This window comes from Orcinus orca, chromosome 1 (genome assembly GCF_937001465.1).
Source record: "Orcinus orca chromosome 1, mOrcOrc1.1, whole genome shotgun sequence".
Classification (NCBI taxonomy): Eukaryota; Metazoa; Chordata; class Mammalia; order Artiodactyla; family Delphinidae; genus Orcinus; species Orcinus orca.
This window is the reverse complement of record NC_064559.1, coordinates 152,732,330-152,752,840: the sequence shown is the minus strand read 5'-3', so window position 1 is coordinate 152,752,840 and position 20,511 is coordinate 152,732,330. Positions and strand designations below refer to the sequence as shown.

Here is a 20,511-nt window from a genome sequence, read left to right as displayed (position 1 = left end):
CCTTGGCAGACAACAACCTGCAGCGGGAAAGGCGGGCGGGGGAGGAAACCCCGAGGAGGCGCTCCCAGCCGCCTCTTTGCTGAGATAGCAGGAGCGGCAGCCTGCGGAGCCACGAGCGCAGCGTCACCGAGCCGGTGCGGGTGCAGGGGAGCTCTGGAAGGCGCAGAGGCCCGGGGGCGCTGGTGCAGCGGAGTCGCCCGCGCTGCAGGACGCCGCGCCGCCCGAGCGCCACGGGCCGGTCCGGCAACGGGAGGAACCGGCGGCCCAGCGCTGCCCGGCGCCGTGCCTCGGGCACCTGCCTGGCGCACGGCGGGCGACTGAAAGAACCCAGAGAGCTCGGCCCGTTGTCCCGTTCTCTAACAACAGCCTGTGCCGGAGCCGGGAGAAGGCGACCATTTCAATTCTCCGCCGGACTGGGATTTTTCTTCTCACAATTTGGGGAAGCCCGAGTGGAGGTCAGAGGGGCAGGCGAGGATCTCAAAAAGAGGCCGAGGGCTGTGAACGTGGTCACCCCCTCCCCTATTGCTGGAAAATCTCCTTGACATTTTTTACACTTTGAAGCAGCTGCAGCTGGTGTCGTCGGAAAAGGGGGTGGGAAAAAAGAGAGGGGGCGGGGAGAGCACGGAGACACAGCCAAGAGCCAGGAGCAGCGCCTCCTCGCCTGCCAATCCTGGCACCTGTTCACCGAGCCACTGCACCGAGGAGGACCCCACTCCGGGCGAACCCTGGGCTCGAAGCTACGGACACTCAGCCCCTGGGCAGCGGGTTCTCGCCGGAGGGACCTGCAACCGCCCACTCGGCCGCCGCCTGCAGCCGCGGGAGCGCACTGCCCCTCCGAACCGCCCGCTGCGCCCCGGTCCCCGGGGATCCTCGCCCAGGAGAGGCGCGGCAGCGGGCAGGGGGTGTTACGGAGTTGGGTGCAAGATTCGCCTTTTCTGCTCGGATCTTCTCCGCCCAGGATTCATTGTCTGTGGAGCCTTCTGGGGGTGGGGAGGGAGCTGCGCCTCCGCCACCGCCGCTGCCTCTTCTGCTGCGGTCGCTAGCGCGGCGCGCAGGGCAGGCGGAAGCTGGGCAGTGGATGCGCTCCTGCCTCCCCCGCCAGCGCTTCGGGCTTCCCCTCGGCTGCTTCCCGCCGGAACCTCTCCAGGTGTCCACCTGAAGGGCACGGGCATCATGGTCTAACGTGGCACCTGCCTGGAATCCCCTCTTTCTCCTCTTCTCCTCCTTCACCGCTCCTCTCCTCCGAGGAACCTCGTGCCCACTCCACTGCGGACCCCCGAACACTTTAAGGAATAACCCTTGGCAGCTGCACGATTCACTCTCTCCGGAACCTCATGGGCTGTTTCTCCCGCCGGCGATGTGAGTAGGACACTATCGCTCTGTGGCCAAGGGGGTTGCGGGGGCCTCGCCGCGACAGCCACAGCGCCCGAGGTGTGGGACCCGGGTGGCCGACGGGGGCGGGGGTGGGAGGACCGGAGCCTTCAGCGCCCTCTGGGAGCTGCTTGCGCGGTGGCCCGCGGAGGCGGCGGGGAGGTGGTAGGTTGCGGGGCATTTAGAATGGGGTGCTAGCTGTGCGGGTGCAGGGGAGCGCCGAGCGGCCTGGGCTGAACTTAAAGGGTTACATATTGCAAAAAGGAAAGGTAAAGAGCTAGATTGGGGTCCTGGTGCTGGGACCGTTGGTTGAGCTGAGGTTGATCTTAGTTCTTTATTATCTTGGGTATCTCCAGTCAGTTTTTTCCTGGAGGTGTCTGAAGGATGAAGCGCTCGTTTGATATTCTCTCTCTCTCTCCCTCTCCCCCCCACCTCTCTCTCTCTCTCACACACACACACACACACACACACACACACACACACACTTGTGGCAGGTCGCGTTTGTCCCTTTATCTTAGAAGCTGTAGTATTCCTGTTTGATGTCTATTTGTTTGAAAAATACAATTAGAAAATCTTTATGCCTTTGGGGATTAAAGGGAACGGGTGGGGTTTTGGGGAGGGGATGAAGGGGAAGAAGGAGTATGAGAGACTGGAAGACCGAAAGAACTGGGGGAGCGATGGAGCGAAAGCTTTCTCCCTGGGAGTCAGGAAAAGCGTTGTCTCCTTCCCCCTAAGCTAGACAACTCCTACCCACACATCTTCTTTGTGTTGCACGGCGAAGCTGGTGAGCCAGCTCTATTCCCAATCCCAGTGCTGAGCCCCCTTCAGCATCTAGCATCCTCCTCTTAGAGTCATTAATGATGCAGGACTAGTTTCAGATCCTACGTGGAAAGAGGGAGGGAAGCACATTAACATTACGATAACCATAGCACCTTAGCTCACGGACAACTCAATTGGCTGCCACAGGGTGTCCTGCCTTACAGTTTGCAGAGTCAAGAATGGGGGTGAGGGAATGCGGCTTGTACAGAATGCCTTTAAAAAGAATGTGACTTAATAATAACGGAGATGGCTGCAGAATTGCTTCATTATACTACTTCTTGCCCATCAGGGCTGCATAAAGGACCCGCCTCCGCCCTCTCCCTCACTGTCTCCTCCCCATCAAGTCACAAAGCGAGCGGGCTGGGCGAGAGGGCGCAGCGCCAGGCAGAGAAGGGAAGGGTCACTTTCACAACTCCCGGGAATCGGCTTCAGGAAGGAACCGTCTGAGACTCCCACGACTCCCACGTTCCTTTCGAAGTTGTCCTTCAAAAGAAATTAGAAAAGGTGTGTGTATGGGGGGTAAGGGGGGGTACGCTCAGTGAGATATAAAAGGTCCTCCACCTGCTCTTTCCCATTACTTTCCCAATACACTTCTGAATTTACCTGCAGTGGTAACTGGGTCACCACGTAAAGATGTGTACCTGTTTACATTGAAATGTGGTTCTCTTGGTAGATGAAAAGCAATTTGTATGTGAGCATATTTTAACCTGGGTAAAATTTCTAAGCACAGTAGAGAATTTATAGCGTGGGCGAGAAGAGTGCATTCCAGTGAAAGCAGGACACGTGATCTCCAACAGGAGCGATACAGTATTAGGAACTCGATTTTCTTTGTTCCAGGCTGAGCCTATGAGATGCTCGGCATCCCCGTTGCTTAAGTCCTCCTTTAAGAAGGAAAAATAATAAAGTTGAAGGGGGCGAGAATAGAATGTGGAGAAGCACGAGTAGATACCTGTGAAGGGTTTGAACCTTCTGCTCTGCCGCCCACCTCTCCTCTTTTACTGCCCACCCTCCACCCACCCCCGCCCCTCGCCCCAGCTAGACCCTATTTAAAAGTGAGGCATTCCTTCCGGGAGACGTGGCGGAAAAGTTCTCCAGCCCCTGCACACGTGGGTTCTCTAGCGCCTCAGAACCTGCTGCGTTTCTCAAAAGATTCTGCCACCTCCCCAGTCCAAGTGTCACGCCTCCATCCAGGCGTCTTGAACTGACTTCACAGACTCTTAAGAGAAGCACCACGAGATTTTGTGCAAAAGACAGTAGATAAGAGTCACATCCCTGCTTCTTGGAAACCATTGATCGCCACGGGGAAGAATGAGAAAGTAGGGCTGTAGGAATGATTTTAATTTTCCTTAAAAGTAAGTCATATGACTAAAGTATATTGAGGGTGGTGTTTAGCGCTGTTTGCGTTTTGGACTCCCGGGGAGTGTATCAGGCATGTGGAATGTCCTGGGGTGTGATTATTTATTAATTTAATGGAGGTAGAACTTGTTCTAGACCCACCATTTAATTAGTTCCCTGACTTGGAGATTTCTTATTTCATTTTCACTCCATGTTTTATAAGCGATCTTAATGGGCTGAAGTTTTTAGAAATGTGGGCTATTTCTGTCCTGTGCTGCATTGCATCATACTAATATGTGTTGGTAAGGAGAGCAGAGTCAATTTCCATGACATATTATGAAGTGAGAGTTCTTTATACAGTTTTAAAAATACTTGACTGCCCAAGAAAAGATGTGTACTTACCATGGCAACCCTTACATTCCCCATCACGTGTGCCTGCACATATGCAGCTTCAGAATTAGAAAGCACTTCTTAAAGAAATAAACCTGCTTCAGTTACAGTAGCCATGTTTTATTCCGAATTTTAGTGCTGCTTTAGTCTGGCATTAAAATTTTCTTAATTAAAATCTCATTCCACTTTTGTTTGTAAGCTTTTAATTTTTCTGCTTCCTCTATAAAATATAGAACATAGCTTAAAGTGCTTTTGTGCATCTGTATTTTTGTGTGCTTTCGATTTAAAAAAAATGCAAAGATACAGATTAATATCACTATGAATTTTTATCAATTATGAAATCATTAAGTGACTGTATTATCCACATGGTGTTAATTCTCAGGGGTATTTCTTAGATCTCTCTCATTTGCAGTTCATAGTACATGGTAATACTTGATATGAAAACCTAGTTTCTTTAATCATGACTTAAAATGTCCACCCTTTAAAAATAGTTGAAAAAATAAATAAAACAGTTGAAAATTTGAAGATAAGGTATGTTTTCATTGATGTATCAAAATTACACCTATTTTTACTATAATTTTATCTTCTGATGACTGTTGTCCCAGTGTAAGGCTGGATCCCTCATTCCATGATATTATAATTTCATTTCATATCCAAATTAACAGAGTGCACAAAGAGTAACCAACTATTGATAAATTACCATCTGAGTTATTTCTGGATCCATATTCCATTCTTTTTCCTTCACATAAATTATTTCATAATTTTTGGAAAATTCTTCATTAGAGAATATATGCTATTCACTGAGTATAATAATTATAACAACCACATAACCAATAAAAGACATTACTTGGAGTACTTTGGTCTCTCCAGTAAGAATGGCTGCTTTGTAGAGTATCATCCATATTCTGTTTTGGCTGGGTCTAGTCAGTCACGTGAATTGGCAAGATGGCTTTGGGGGAAACGTTAATTCACATCTGTGACACAGAACAGACCTTTAGTTTGTGCCAAGCCAAATGACCATTAAGTAATTCATATCTTCAAGGAAGGACATATAGAAGATGATTCTAGGATCTTCTGAGAACCTTGACATTTTTACTTTGAAGCTGTTTACTACATCAGTATTCAGTGGAGGGTTTTTAATGTCTAAGGATTAAAAATTGGAATTTTAAGATTAAAATAGCAATTTGACCATATAGTGTAGCTATTAAATTCTACTCTGAGGAACCACAAAATCAGAAAGGAGATGCCTAGATGGTAGGTTTTGTATATATGTTAAAATACTGATTCGTGAATTGTCAATGAAAACTCAAATTTCAAAGTGGTACTATAAATCAACAATGTTTGAAAAATGATGGCCACAAAACAGTAATATTTTTCCTTTATGAAGTTTTTAGCCAGGTTTTGTGAATAGGGCTTGAATCATTAGAAATATCCATGTTTTTATAGAAAATACTCTAGTGAATTATCCTGAGGTAGTGAAAGAGGATTAAGAAAACCATAGGTACTTCCAGAATTAACATGTGATCCTGGTAATACAAACCAGCCTCTTTTAATGCTATAAAATAGAAGTAGTAATAATTGCTAATTTATAATTCTAGTACATAGCAAATAATAGACAAAATGGTACATTTTAGAAGAGTGCAACATAAACTTTTTGGTACAAATGAGGTTTTCTATAGTAATGTGTGTGTGTGTGTGTGGTTATATGTCGTGATGGCATAGTATGTTTTTAAGGTATGCCATTTAAATAGTTAAATATGTTTATTTCCTATCTTGGAATTAAGTGATATGCTTAAAATTCTTGACCTTTTGTGGTCAGGAACCATCCCTTGTCATCTGGCTTCTCTTACCATAGTGCATAATTATAGTAACAGCTACCAGCTCCTAAAGACCTACCATGAGTCAGGTGCCTTATTTCAAAATAATCCTTTAAGAAGCATTATTCTCACCATTTGAAAGATTAGAAAATTTAGGTTCAAAGACAGAAGTGATACGTCCATGTCACATAGCTACAAGGTGATGATTTAAACCCAGATTTGGCTTCTGTACCATTTTCTCCATCCTATGCCTTCTCCTTCACAGGCAAAAATTGTTGCTTGTTAGATGACAGAAATCTGTAGATCATTGAATTATTTCCCAATGAATTAAAAAAACTTAATATTTTGAAACAACTTTTCAAAGTGATCAACATATTTGGCAATAATGCACCATATTACTTTTGTGACCACCATTTAATATTGGTACAGAAGATACTGCTGCTTATCTTCCTGGCATAATTAATTCATGACAGAAACATTTAATAAACTATTAGAATCTGTCATATAAAAGTACATTAAGGAAGTTTTCAGTAAAGCAATTTTGAGTCAATAGCTGTCATATCTACTTTGAAATTGTGATTTGATATATAAACCTCTGGAGAGGTATCATATATGCTATGTAAATTATTAACCATAACAGAAAAATTATCATTTGTCATTCAATGACACATGGAAAAATTATTAAATAAATTTAATAACCCAAAGGATTTCCTGCATATACTCACTTTCACTGTACTGTTCACTGCTTGATAAATTACTTAAAATCTCTGTAGAAAAATATTATTTCACTTTAATAAACATGAAAGCAATAGTAGTTACCAGAGATGAAGTAGTGAAATTTATATTAGCATTGACATGATCTATTTAAATATTTTAACACTAGCGTAGATGCTTAACATTGTTTAAAGACTTCATTTACTTGCTTCTTAAAGATGCAGTTTCTTCAGTTGTGCCAGGGTACTTTTACTCTACATGAAGTTCAGTAGGTTGAGAGCATGTTTAACCTCAGGTGATGGTGATCCCAGGCCCAAGGTGGTAGCATAACAAATTTGTTAAGAGCAAGAGAATGGCAGGATATATGTGTAAGTGTGTGTGGTGTGTGTGTGTGTGTGTGTGTGTGTGTGTGTGTATGTTCAGATGGAGAGAATTAAATTTTGTGCTCTTCAAGAGGTAAAATAATATGAGAACAAGTGAAATGCTGTAGGTTTCAGTTAAACAAAAGAGGTAGGTGACCTGAAAAGAAAAATACTGATAGTGTAAGTACTATCATTATGAGATTTTCACAGGGAGAAAGAAAAGGAGGTGGTACTGTGGAATACAGAGCTAGCAGAGGAAAAGATGGGTAAAACAGTCTAAGAAAGCATTTGATTTAATTCCCCAAGAAAAAAAATTACAGGCTTTTACGCTATTATTATACTAAAAGAGATAAATATAGGTTTGTATAGTGGCAAAATATTTTATAGATGGCTGTCTGCATTATCAAATTATGTGGTAATGGAAGGAGAGGCAAGAAATGAACCTTACTGAGATAGTGCCTAAATGTTATGAAGACCTTTGCTGTACTAAAAAGGTGAGTAATGGATACAAAGCTAAAATGTGTCAGCTGAATTTGAAGAATTAATATGACACAAATGATGTAACTAAAATAATTTAAAAGTGCAAATAATTAGACTTCTTGAATATTAACTTATTAGGTTTTCTGCATCTAATGCATTCACCATTGCAGTTCTTACCATGAGTAGGCATCTTACAGAGTCATTAGAATGGAGATGTACCTCCGACCACATATTCTTAGCACTGGCATCACATTGAATATTTATTCTGGTGTTATTCTGAGTTGGTGTAACACAAGACATGAAAAAAATTTTCTTCCCTACTTCAAGTGTGATTAATTTCTTAAGACAATTATAAAAGCTATTATAATTAAATCAAATACCTATTTAAACTTCGAGTGATTGTTAAATATTAGCAATATCCTTAGGGTAATACCATATTGTTGAACATTGAGCATACCACACACATACACATACAGCTGTAATTGCTCTGTTTTATAATACATACTCTCACATAGCTGTCATCTTACTATTTCATGAGTTCATAACATCTCTGAGAGTTAAAAGACTTTAGAGGGTCTTATTTTACAAAAGAGGAAACTAAGCCCAGATAAGTGTGCTTTCTTGTACAAGGTCACACATCTGTTAGTGAGAGAAACATAAATAGAACCAGATCTCTTGGCTTCCAACCTCAGCCACTAAAACCACACCCTTGGAACTTCTGGAAATTTTACACCTTAGCAAAGGGAAATAAGGATGAAAATCTTAGTCTACTAAATTCAGTTAATGAAGTCAGCCAACATGATGACCCACCCAAAATACATTTCTTTCTCATTTCATTTTTGGCTTGAATTTTGGCCTGAGTTTTTATTTAGCCTAAGATTTTTGGACAATTGCCTTATCTTTCCACTTTGATTTGACTATCTAGGCAGTTTAATTCTATAAATTTACCATCTGTTAAGTATTCTATTTTTAAAAAGGTACCATTATTTAAGAAATATGGAATTAATTTCACTAATATTAAAGTATTCTAAGTTTGGATACTACAGCCTTTTTAATGAAAATTAAAATGTTCTTTTAAATTATTGATCTATTTAGAATAATGCCAACTAAATATTAGATGATGGAGAAAAGTTCAATTCCTTTTAAATAAATGAATTTTCTTCTGAATTTGCTAATTTCATTAAGGATAATCAATGATTTTTCTTACCAGAAAACAAGAATTATTTAAAGTGAGGTTAGACCTTTCTATAAAATATTGCCTTGAATATTGATTAGGAAAACATTTTTATCAGGAAAATAAAATATGATATAGTTGAAATTTCTAAAAACATACTCATTTCTGTTATTTTTTTTTTGCATTACAAAGTTATATTTTGGAGGGTCCTTTGAAATAATAAATTTCCTCTTACTGCTAAATATCTACTTACTTATCTGTTATGTTATGACTGTTATGACTTTAAAGAAGGGAATTCTCTGTTCTTTCATGAGACAAATTGAAACAAATGTTTCTCATTTAATGTTTTCTCTAATACTAAAATTCTGAATACATTTTATCTAGAATCTTCAGTTACTGGGAAACTTAAGATGTTTTCTAACCTACTACCAAAACATATTAGCAACAATTATAAAACATTTTTGAAATGATGATGTACATCTCTTAAAATATGTATTTGGCTTATAAATAATGGCATACAGAAATATCTACACACAAAAGTATTTACTTAACAAGACTACCTGCATAGCCACATATCATAACCATTTTTAAAGGAAAAATGAATACTTCTTAGTGTAGCATTAATGTTTAAAATTGAAGAAAAAATATGGTGACTAAATTAGTTCATTACATATCAGAACGTTAGCTCTGCTTTTCATTTGTGGAATGGTTCTTATTCATGCCAGCTTTCAGTGTACTGTTCTGGGACTCGTGGGTGTGATAGAATGGAACATATTTCTGTATCTGTGAATATAATCCCACATACAATTTTATATGACAAAATCTGAATATCCTAAGACTAGGTGTTAAAGGTAAGACAAGAAGTCAACCTTTACCGGTCCGGGGTTTGAATTACCTCCATAATAATGCTTATTTTGTCTTTCAAATGATCTAATGCTATTTAAAGAGACGTTATTTAGACAGGTACTACAAGGAGTAAGGGATTTTTTGCATTTAATTCCTTGCTTGCTAGCTTGCTTATTTACTTGCTTACTTGCTTTTTCTATCTCGATATAACTAAGATTTACTTCCTGCAGAATAAAATCAAGCTGCTGAAACTCAAACATAGTGGATACCAAAGTGGGATATGAACAAGGGGAAAGGTGCAAAGGTGATGTATTCTTTGTACTTTGGTACAGAAACTACTAGAACTGCAACGTATATTTATTTTCTATATAAAAATTATGAAGAAAATAAGCTTTATTAGTAAATATAGTTATTAATATAGTTACTAAATATAGTTATTAATAGTTAATAAATATATGAATTAACAGATGGGGTACATGCTCATTTACGAAAATATATTGGAAAAACTAGGAAGATGGGTAATTGAGAATGCATTTATCTTAAAGTCTAAAATGTGCTGGTGAGTAAAATGTTAAAGCATGGTTTGTACAAACAGTGTTTAATGTCTGCTTTTCCTAAATATAATTGTATATATGTCAAGCTCTTAGTCCTAGGTACATTCTCTATGCATCCTATCCTAAATACACCCTCTGAGCCAGGCCAAGGGCCCTTGTCTCCTGGAACAGTTGGCAAGGTATATATCTTCTCTACTCTTTGTTAATTAGCATAAATTCAGCTGTGAATACATGGTGTAATAGTGACTGCTAGTGGAATAACATCAGTCTCTTTGCACACAGTCTTGGGGATGCACTTGTCACCCTTTTGGCTCTGCATGTGACAAGGACAGCCCCAAAGCTCAAGAGTACATGTCTTCTTTGCATGTGTAAAGTTATCCACGATTTTTAGAATGGAATATATTCTTAATCTTCTTCTCCTTTTTCCAAGTAGAATTTCTTTGTATGATAATGTGTGAAAGATAGATAGGAATGCAGAAAAAAGAAAATTGAATTTGGATTCTGGAAATATGGATGAATTTTTTTTTGTCTTAAATGTCCTTAATATTTTTAATATTTTTGTTTAACAATGGATAAAATAGTATATTTTTGGTATAAAAAGTAGGACATTTTATTGAGAGTCAAGAATTATAGTCAGATGGGCTCACATTATAAAAAGTAATATAATAGCTTCCAGTATTTACACTGAGAAGGAAGGCAACAAAAAACCCTATGATGTTACTTGAAAGGTTTTACACTCTCCTCTGGATCTGAGACATGTAAGAAATTTACCCTTAAGCTGAGTAAAGATCACTGTTAAGTTGGTACATTCTTTTTAGACTGCTTAGTTAAATGAAATATATATGACTATTAATATACTTTAATGAAACTTTAGAGTGCTTTGATTATATTTTTAAAAAAGATCAAAGCTTTAAATTGTGTGATTTGTGTGATCACCCAAGATCACTGTAAGTTGGTCTTTTGGGGATTCTTCAAAATGTGAATATGTATCATTCTTAGCATCCTTAAATAATTGTTTAAGTGGTTGTCTCCAAAACTAGCACATGTATAGTGGCTCACTTGATTTTTATTCCTAGCATACTAGTTCACAGCATAGTGCAGAAAAAATGCATGTTGTGTGAATGAATGGTTTCATTTATGCCTCTGAATGTCTCTGACTCTGGCAGCTTTTAGTGTGGTTCATCTGGATTTCTTCTTCTCTTTGCTTTTTGAGAACATCATAGGATTTAAGTCCCCAGTCCCTCTTTGCAGTTAGGCTGACATGTGACTTAATTTGGCCAATGCAATAGGAGCTAAAAGTGAGGAGTATCTCTTGAGTGGAAGTATTTATGACCTAGTGCACTATTTGCTCTTCTCCTGATACAGCAATTACAGACATATTTGTCATGATGGGGCCTCCATCAGCCTGACACCTGAACAATTACATTAAATAAAGTCATCCCTTTCAACATGTAGCATGAACAAGAGTGAATGTATTGTTGTGTTAAGATTTGGGGGAGTGTTTGTTACTCAAGGTAACCTAGACTTTCCTTCCTTTCAAATTCACTGAGTGAAATTCTAGTGAAAGAATCCTGATGTCCAGTTTATGGTGTCACAATTACAAGGCTGTTATATGGACATACCTCTAGTTTACAGTTTAATATAAAATTGTATTCAATTCCCATTTATATTCTGTCTACAAGAGACCCACTTCAGACCTAGGGACACATACAAACTGAAAGTGAGGGTATGGAAAAAGAGATTCCATGCAAATGGAAATCAAAAGAAAGCTGGGGTAGCAATACTCATATCAGATAAAAGACTTTAAAATAAGACAGTTACAAGAGACAAGGAAGGACACTACATAATGATCAATGGATCAATCCAAGGAGAAGATATAACAATTAAAAATATATATGTACCTAACATAGGAGTACCTCAATACATAAGGCAAATGCTAACAGCTATAAAAGAGGAAATCGACAGTAACACAATAATACTGGGGAACTTTAACACCTCACTTACACCAATGGACAGATCATCCAAACAGAAAATTAATAAGGAAACACAAGCTTTGGATGACACAATAGACCAGATAGATTTAATTGAGATATAGGACATTCCATCCGAAAACAGCAGATTACACCTCCTTCTCAAGTACACACAGAAGATTCTCCAGGATGGATCACATCTTGGGTCACAAATCAAGCCTTGGTAAATTTAAGAAAATTGAAATCATATAAAGCATCTTTCCCGACCACAACGCTATGAAATTAAAAATCAATTACAGGGAAAAAAATGTAAAAAACACAAACACATGGAGGCTAAAGAATAATTCCTAAATACCCAAGAAATCACTGAAGAAATCAAAAATGAAATAAAAAAATACCTAGAGACAAATGGCAATGAAAACACGATGATCCAAAACCTATGGGATGTAGCAAAAGCAGTTCTAAGAGGGAAGTTTATAGCAATACAATCCTACCTCAAGAAATAAGAAAAATTTAACCTTACACCTAAAGGAACTACAGAAAGAAAAACAAACAAAACCCCAAGTTAGTAGAAGGAAAGAAATCATAAAAATCAGAGCAGAAATAAATGAAATAGAAATGAAGAAAACAATAGCAAAGATCAATAAAACTAAAAGCTGGTTCTTTGAGAAGTTTAAAAAAATTGATAAACCTTTAGCCAGACTCATCAAGAAAAAAGAGGGCGAGGACTCAAATCAATAAAATTAGAAATGAAAAAGGAGAAGTTGCAATGGACACTGCAGAAATACAAAGCATCATAAGAGACTACTACAAGCAACTCTATGCCAATAAAATGGACAACCTGGAAGAAATGGACAAACTCTTAGAAAGATATAACCTTCCAAAACTGAAGCAGGAAGAAATGGAAAATATGAACAGACCAATCACAACTAATGAAATTGAAACTGTGATTAAAAATCTTCCAACTTCACAAAAGTCCAGCACCAGATGGCTTCAAAGGTGAATTCTAGCAAACATTTAGAGAAGAGCTAACACCCATCCTTCTCAAACTCTTCCAAAGAATTTCAGAGGAAGGAACATTCCCAAACTCATTCTACTAGGCCACCATCACCCTGGGCTTTCTGTCCTTTTCCATTGATCTATATTTCTGTAAAAAAGAAAACTACAGACCAATATCACTGATGATTATAGATGCAAAAATCCTCAACAAAATACTAGCAGACAGAATCCAATAACACATTAAAAGGATCATACACCATGCTCAAGTGGGATTTATCCCAGGGATGCAAGGATTCTTCACTATACACAAATTGATCGATGTGATAGACCATATTAACAAATTGAAGAATAAAAACCATATGATCATCTCAATAGATGCAGAAAAAGCTTTTGACAAAATTCAACATCCATTTATGATAAAAACTCTCCAGAAAGTGGGCATAGAGGGAACTTTCCTCAACATAATAAAGGCCATATATGACAAACCCACAGCAAACATCATTCTCAATGGTGAAAAACTGAAAGCATTTCCTCTAAGATCAGGAAGAAGACAAGGATATCCACTCTTGCCACCATCATTCAGCATACTTTTGGAAGTCCTAGCCACAGCAATCAGAGAAGAAGAAGAAATAAAAGGAATACAAGTGGGAAAAGAAGAAGTAAAACTGTCACTGTTTGCAGATGACATGCTACCATACATAGAGAATCCTAAAGATGCTACCAGAAAACTATTAGAGCTAATCAATGAATTTGGAAAGTTGCAGGATACAAAATTAATGCACAGAAATCTCTTACATTCCTATACACTAACAACAAAAAATCAGAAAGAGAAATTAAGGAAACAATCCCATTCACCATTGCAACAAAAAGAAAACAATAACTAGGAATAAACCCAGCTAAGTAGGTAAAAGACCTGTACTCAGAAAAGTATAAGACACTGATGAAAGAAATCAAAGATGACACAAATGGAGAGATATACCATGTTCTTGGATTGGAAGAATCAATATTGTTAAAATGACTATACTACACAAAGCAATCTACAGATTCAGTGCACTCCCTATCAAATTACCAATGGCATTTTTTACAGAACTAGAACAAAAATTCTTAAAATTTGCATGGAGACACAAATGACCCTGAATAGCCAAAGCAATCTTGAGGGTAAAAAAACGGAGCTGGAGGAATCAGACTCCCTGACTTCAGACTATACTACAAAGCTACAGTAATCAAGACACTATGGTATTGGCACAAAAACAGAAATATAGATCAATGGAACAGGATAGAAAGCCCAGAGATACACCCATGCACCTATGGTCAACTAATCTATGACAAAGGAGGCAAGGATATACAATGGAGAAAAGACAGTCTTTTCAATAAGTGGTGCTGGGAAAACTGGACAGCTACATGTAAAAGAATGAAATTAGAACACTCCCTAACACCATAAACAAAAATAAATTCCAAATGGATTAAAGATCTAATTGTAAGACCAGATACTATAAAACTGTTAGAGGAAAACACAGGAAGAACATTCTTTGACATAAATCACAGCAAGATCTTTTTTGACCTACCTCCTAGAGTAATAGAAATAAAAACAAAAATAATCAAATGGGACCTAATGAAACTTAAAAGCTTTTGCACAACAAAAGAAACTATAAACAAGATGAAAAGACGTCCCTGAGAATGGGAGAAAATATTTGCAAATTAATCAATGGACAAAGGATTAATCTCCAAAATATATAAACAGCTCATGCAGCTGAATGTTAACAAAACAAACAACCCAATCAAAAAATGGGCAGAAGTCCTAAATAGACATCTATCCAGAGAAGACATACAGATGGCCAAGAGGCACATGAAAAGATGCTCAACATCACTAATTATTAGAGATATGCAAATCACAACTACAATGAGGTATCACCTCACACCAGTCAGAATGGCCATTATCAGAAAATCTACAAACAACAAATGGTGGAGAGGGTGTGGAGAAAAGCAACCCTCTTGCACTGTTGGTGGGAATGTAAATTGATACAGCCATTATGGAGAACCATATGGAGGTTTCTTAAAAAACTAAGAATAGAATTACCATATGACCCAGCAATCCCACTACTGGGCATATATCCAGAGAAGACTGTCATTCAAACAGACACATGCACCCCAATGTTCATTGCAGCACTATATACAATAGCCTGGACATGGAACCAACCTAAATGTCCATCGAGAGATGAATGGATAAAGAAGATGTAGCACATATATACAATGGAATATTACTCAGCCATAAAAAGGAATGAAATTGGGTCATTTGTAGAGACGTGGATGGACCTAGAGACCGCATACAGAGTGAAGTAAGTCAGAAAGAGAAAAACAAATATATATTAATGCATATATGTGGAATCTAGAAAAATGGTACAGATGAACCAGTTTGCAAGGCAGAAATATAGACACAGATGTAGAGAACAAACATATGGACACAAAGTGGGGGGAAAGCAGTTGTCGAGGGGTGGGGAGTGGTGGTGGGATGAACTGGGAGATTGGGCTTGACATATATACACTAATATGTATAAAATAGGTAATTAATAAGAACCTGCTGTATAAAAAAATGTATTCTGTTTTATGTGTAATTAAAATTTTAGTAATTTAAAAAGCTATATTTAAAAGAGACAAAGATCAGTCTAATTGAGAAAATTTTATATGTTTGAAGCACTTTGACTTTCTTAGTTTATAATTGTGTGTTCACACATATTTTGATACACCTAAAGTCTAAGAACTCTGCCATCGTTCTTGTACATACAACACAGAAGCAGCTCCTCTGATTTGTGAACAAATTGAAGAAACCAGCGAGATACATATTTTATCATTCTGTAGCTTGTTGGGACAATACTTATAATAAAAAACTCTACCAAATCTACTAGAATCTGCAACATTTTCTCAGTTTAATACATTTTACCCATGTTCATGCATTTATTCATTCATCCATTCTGAATATTTATTGTGCTGTAACTCTGTGCCATGCCCTGTGCTAGACAAGGCTGATTACACATGTGACCCCTGTTTTCATGGCACTTATAGCCTAACGGGGTAGGCAGACATTAAACAACTAATCACTCTAGGAATATAAAACTTCAAGTTATGATAAGAGCTATGAAGGAAAAGACCAAGGTACTGAGAGTGAATGTAATAGGGATCTGAGCAGGAGAAGTAACCTCTCTGATGAACTGATATTTAAGTAAGACATCTTAGATGATAGGAGTTAGCCAGGCAAAGAGAGGGAGAAAGAGAATTCCAGGCTGGGCAAATGGTGTATGCAAAGACTCTAAATCAGAAGAAGGTGGTGCATTGGAGGGCAGTGTAGTTGGAAAGAGGCCAGTGTGGCTGAATATTAGGGAGCAAGGAGAGACTGGCATTAATATGAGACAGGCATGAACCAGATCATCTCAGAATTTATTGACCCAGTTAAGAATATAAGATTTTTATTCTACATCCTATGTGAAGTCATTAAGTATTTTTAAACAGAAGAGTGGTGTGAACTGATTGATATTTTTAAGTGATCACTTGAGCTGCTTTGTTTAAAATGCATTACCAGAAGGTCAGAGAGGAAGTAGGGATTTTTAAATTAGGAGATGTTTACAGTAGGTTGGGCAAGATATTAAGGTATCTTGTGCTAGGATTTTGGTCATGGAAATGCAGAGGTGGATAGAAGTGGGTATGCCTTGTAGAACCTCTTGTATTCTTTGCTGAATTGATAGTGGGAAAGGGCTAGAGATAATAAGTATGGTATCAAGGATTATTTCAAGATTTCTGACAGGAGCAACTGGACACATGGAGGTACAATTTATTGTCTGAAGAATCCTGGATAGGGAGCTAATCTATTCAAGCATAACTAGAACATTGACACTAATATTAAGGAAACTGAGCAACTGACTGAGATATTGAGGAAGCATGAATCAGAGCTTCAGCTTATAAAGCTAAACATCCCTATATAAAATTACTGGAAATGTAGCGAATACTTTTGTGGGGAAAATAATTAAAGCCTCTTTTTAAGAAAAAAAGTTTTCAAATAAATGATAATTGAGTATGCATTAGAGTGACTCACTTGATATTGCTCTCTTGCTTTTCTTCTAATTATTCTCTGGCATGAAAAGAAAACATGAATGTGTATCCATTCCTTTCAAATACTAATTTCTTCTACCTCTTTCTGTTATGCTTTAAAGTTTGGAAAGAGCAATTTACTTCTGGTCCTTTTACATTTGGTTGCCTGAGATGAACAGAAGGCTGCTAACTGTTGGTATAGTTTGTTTTAAGCAGCCCATCTCAAGTACTTCCTATCCTCTTGTAGCCCTGTAACTACCCTGGTATCCATGCTGCATACTTCTCTGGGCAAGGCCACACACATTTGCAAGTTATCCCCTGTGTGGTCCCTTTCCTTTAGGCCTTCACATTTATAATTTTCTGATGCTAAGTTCTGTCAGTTCAGACACATTGTAAATTGCTGCCCAGAGAGTGCATATGTAAGTAAAGTGATAATCTTTTATTTATGTACATATTATGGATATATTATTTAGGAATATGTTCAGCTGCAAGTAACCAACAATTTGTGGCCTAACTGAGTAAAATATTATTTTACCCCTTCTTCCAGTTAGCATTTGCAGTGGTAACTAAAGATACCAAAACATTTCAGTGGCTTACAACCACATTTATTTCTCACTTACAGCAGCAACTCTGCATTGCTCTGTTCACCCAGTCTTCTCACTCCAGCCTCCAGGCTGAAGGAGTACCGTTACCTGGGATGTGTTGTTCTTCTGGTAGAGGACAGGAACAAGAGGCCAAACTGACCCACTCAAGTTCAGTGAAAGCTTCTGCTCACACATAGCGTATTTTATGTCCATTCACATTCCATTGGCTAAAACAAATCATATAACTATAATCAAGGCTCAGTGATGCTGTTAGGAACTCTGAGTCTTTTCAAATCATTGCTTATGGCTTGGGTAGCATTCTTAGCATTTATGCTTGAAAAGAGTTTTCCTACCATATCAGAACTGCCTTCAAGTGGATTGGCACCAAAGATAATAGAGGCAGTGGATATCAACTGTGAGTTCTCTTAGTTCTCTTCTTTGTTTTTGCTTTTGTTTTTTCCCCCTTTTATCCTGGCCAGCATGCAGATCTGTTTAATACAGTACTACTTGTGTATATATTTTGATTTTTTTTTCTTTGAGTTCAAATGTATTTTATAAATTTCTCAAATAAATTACTTGGACTATGACCTGCTATTTCCCTAGCATAGCTATTATCCTACCATGGGGCACTTTGAAAAAATAACATTCATCTTGAAATTTAGATAAATAATAACTCAGTTTTAGCTTAGGGCAACAGAATTTATGTTTTAAAACACTGAAGCTTAGTTATGAAGTAAAATTTTATTCTTTTATGAAAATCTGGAGGATCTGTGGAGTGATTTAGATTTTAAGAATAGTACTTTGGAACTCTCAGATAACTGATAGTTAACTATCAACTGATAAAACTATAATCTGAAATTCCTTTTAATGTTCAAAACCTTATATATTTTATTTTTATTCAGGTCTACTTTATCTAGCACTGTGGTTTGTGACCATTATTTATTTCATGAATCGTATTTTCACAAAGAAAGTTTTATTTTTTTCTGTTAGATGGAATCCTTAAAATTGGATGTATTTATAATTAAAATAAATTATTCAGAAGTAAATATGTAAGAGCATTTATGTTTAAACTTCTTTGGTGTTCTTTTGAAACCACCTGACTTCATTGCTGTGCACAGCTTTCTCTAGTTGTGACGATCAGGGACTACTCTTCGTTGCGGTGCACGGGCTTCTCATTGCGGTGGCTTCTCTTGTTGCAGAGCACGGGCTCTAGGGTGCATGGGCTTCAGTAGATGTGGTGCACGGACTTCGTTGCTGCGCGGCATGTGGGACCTTCCCAGACCAGGGCTCAAACCCGTGTCCCCTGTGTTGGCAGGTGGATTCTTAACCACTGCGCCACCAGGGAAGCCCATGAAACGTTTTTATCAAGTGAAACAGTACAAAAAACTCCAATGCATAAAACAGAGGCAAGTAAGGTTGCTGTGTTTGAAAATCACTGTTTTATATTCAAGAATTATCATGCTAAAATATAATTATTTTATAGTTTCTCACTTTCTATTTTAACAGAAAAACATTTTACCCCCAACTGGGGAAATTTTAAGAAAATATAGACATTATTTATTTTCAGTTACAGGTTACCGACAGAATTAGAGTTCAGCAAAGTCATTTGAACTGTCTTATGGTCCAGGATTGCATTGCATTAGCTCTTCCTTTTTTTTTTTCCTTCGATTGACAGAGGGGTAACTCCCAGAGGGTTTCACTTTATCACACCAAATTATCAGTGTATATTCGAGGCCTCTGCAGGACAGGAAGGTATTTGGGACTGCCAGCGTTACCTCTTAATGAGTGTCTTCTGTGCTCAGCTAAATAAGCAAAATAGTAGAGAAAACACGACTCCAGGATAATCTGAGGCAGTTGGAAAGACTTACTCATTTTGCTGAATATAGCTCTTTGGTTTTGGCATTAGTTTTGGCTTTGGTTTTAGATTTTGTCAGAGCTTGGGATCACTTAATTCCCTCATCCTAAATATCCTGTTGTGACTGGTTATAGTTTTTATGAAAGTGAACTCTAAGCAGATCAGCAAAAAAAAGCTTCAGAGGCAAAGGGGGACAGAATGATTATTTCCTCAGAATTTCATTTCTCTACTATCCTATATGACAGAAATATTTGAGGGTATTTTGGGGCTCTTCTATTTTAGAAGACATGGAATTCTTATTACCTTTGTTGGCTAACCTATATTACTCTCTTGCCTTCTGCCGTCCTGGCCTTAAGTTTTTATTTTATCAAATGTCTGTCAAAATTTTATTTTGCTGCCCTCTGTGGTTTAGTGATATGAGTAGTTGAATTGCAGTCAAATCAAATATATGGGTTTAAACATTTTTCTGTTACTTTTTTGCTGGGTAAAAACTTAGGAAAGTTATTTTTAATTCTCACGTCATAATTTACTCACCCTTGAAACAAACATAATACTACTCATTTCACATAAATGTTGTGATGATTAAATAATTTATGTAAGAAAAAATATCAAGCACAGTGTTGCCTTAGTAATACTTTGGACATGCAAATCAAGTCACCTTATCTCCTCTCCAGTGAAAACAGTTTATTAATTTGCCATTTGTTTTGGGACAAAGACCAAAATCCAAAGTTTTTTCTGCAAGTCCCTCAAGTCTGCCTGTTATCCACACTCCAACTTGACTTCCTACGTGTCCAAAAATGTTGGTCCTCTTTCAGTGCCTCGAACAGGCCTGTTTCCTACAACCTTAGGGTCTTTTCCTGTGCTGTTCTCATTAACTGCTCTCTTCACCTGGTTAACTCCTAGTCTACTTTCCTCTTTCAAATGAGTGCTCACTTCCGGTGGAAAACCTCTGCCACCACATTCTCTTTTGGCACTGCACAATGCCATACAAAGTGTTCCATACATGTTTATTGAGTGGGAACTGCTATACTCATGTACAATTTTATCTTTCTTATCCTTCAAACTGTTTTATCTTGGACGTTTATAAAAATGCTTCAAAATGAATACACGTACAAATGGAGTAAAAGGAGAAGAAGAAAGCTAACATTTATTAAAGACCTA

At 38.1% G+C, this 20,511-nt stretch overlaps 1 protein-coding gene across 6 annotated transcripts in view; it reads left to right on the top strand.

Annotated features, from left to right (window-relative positions):
• The first annotated feature begins 235 nt into the window (after positions 1 to 235).
• LRRC7 (leucine rich repeat containing 7) overlaps positions 236 to 20,511 on the top strand; it is a 502,831-nt gene continuing 482,555 nt past the window's right edge. For all 6 annotated transcript variants that reach the window (XM_049699435.1, XM_033407473.2, XM_004280746.4 and 3 more), the window contains exon 1: positions 236 to 1,359. In XM_049699435.1, coding sequence (XP_049555392.1) covers positions 1,358 to 1,359 — 2 coding nt within the window. In that variant the 5' untranslated portion in view covers positions 236 to 1,357. The remainder of the gene's footprint in view (positions 1,360 to 20,511) is intronic.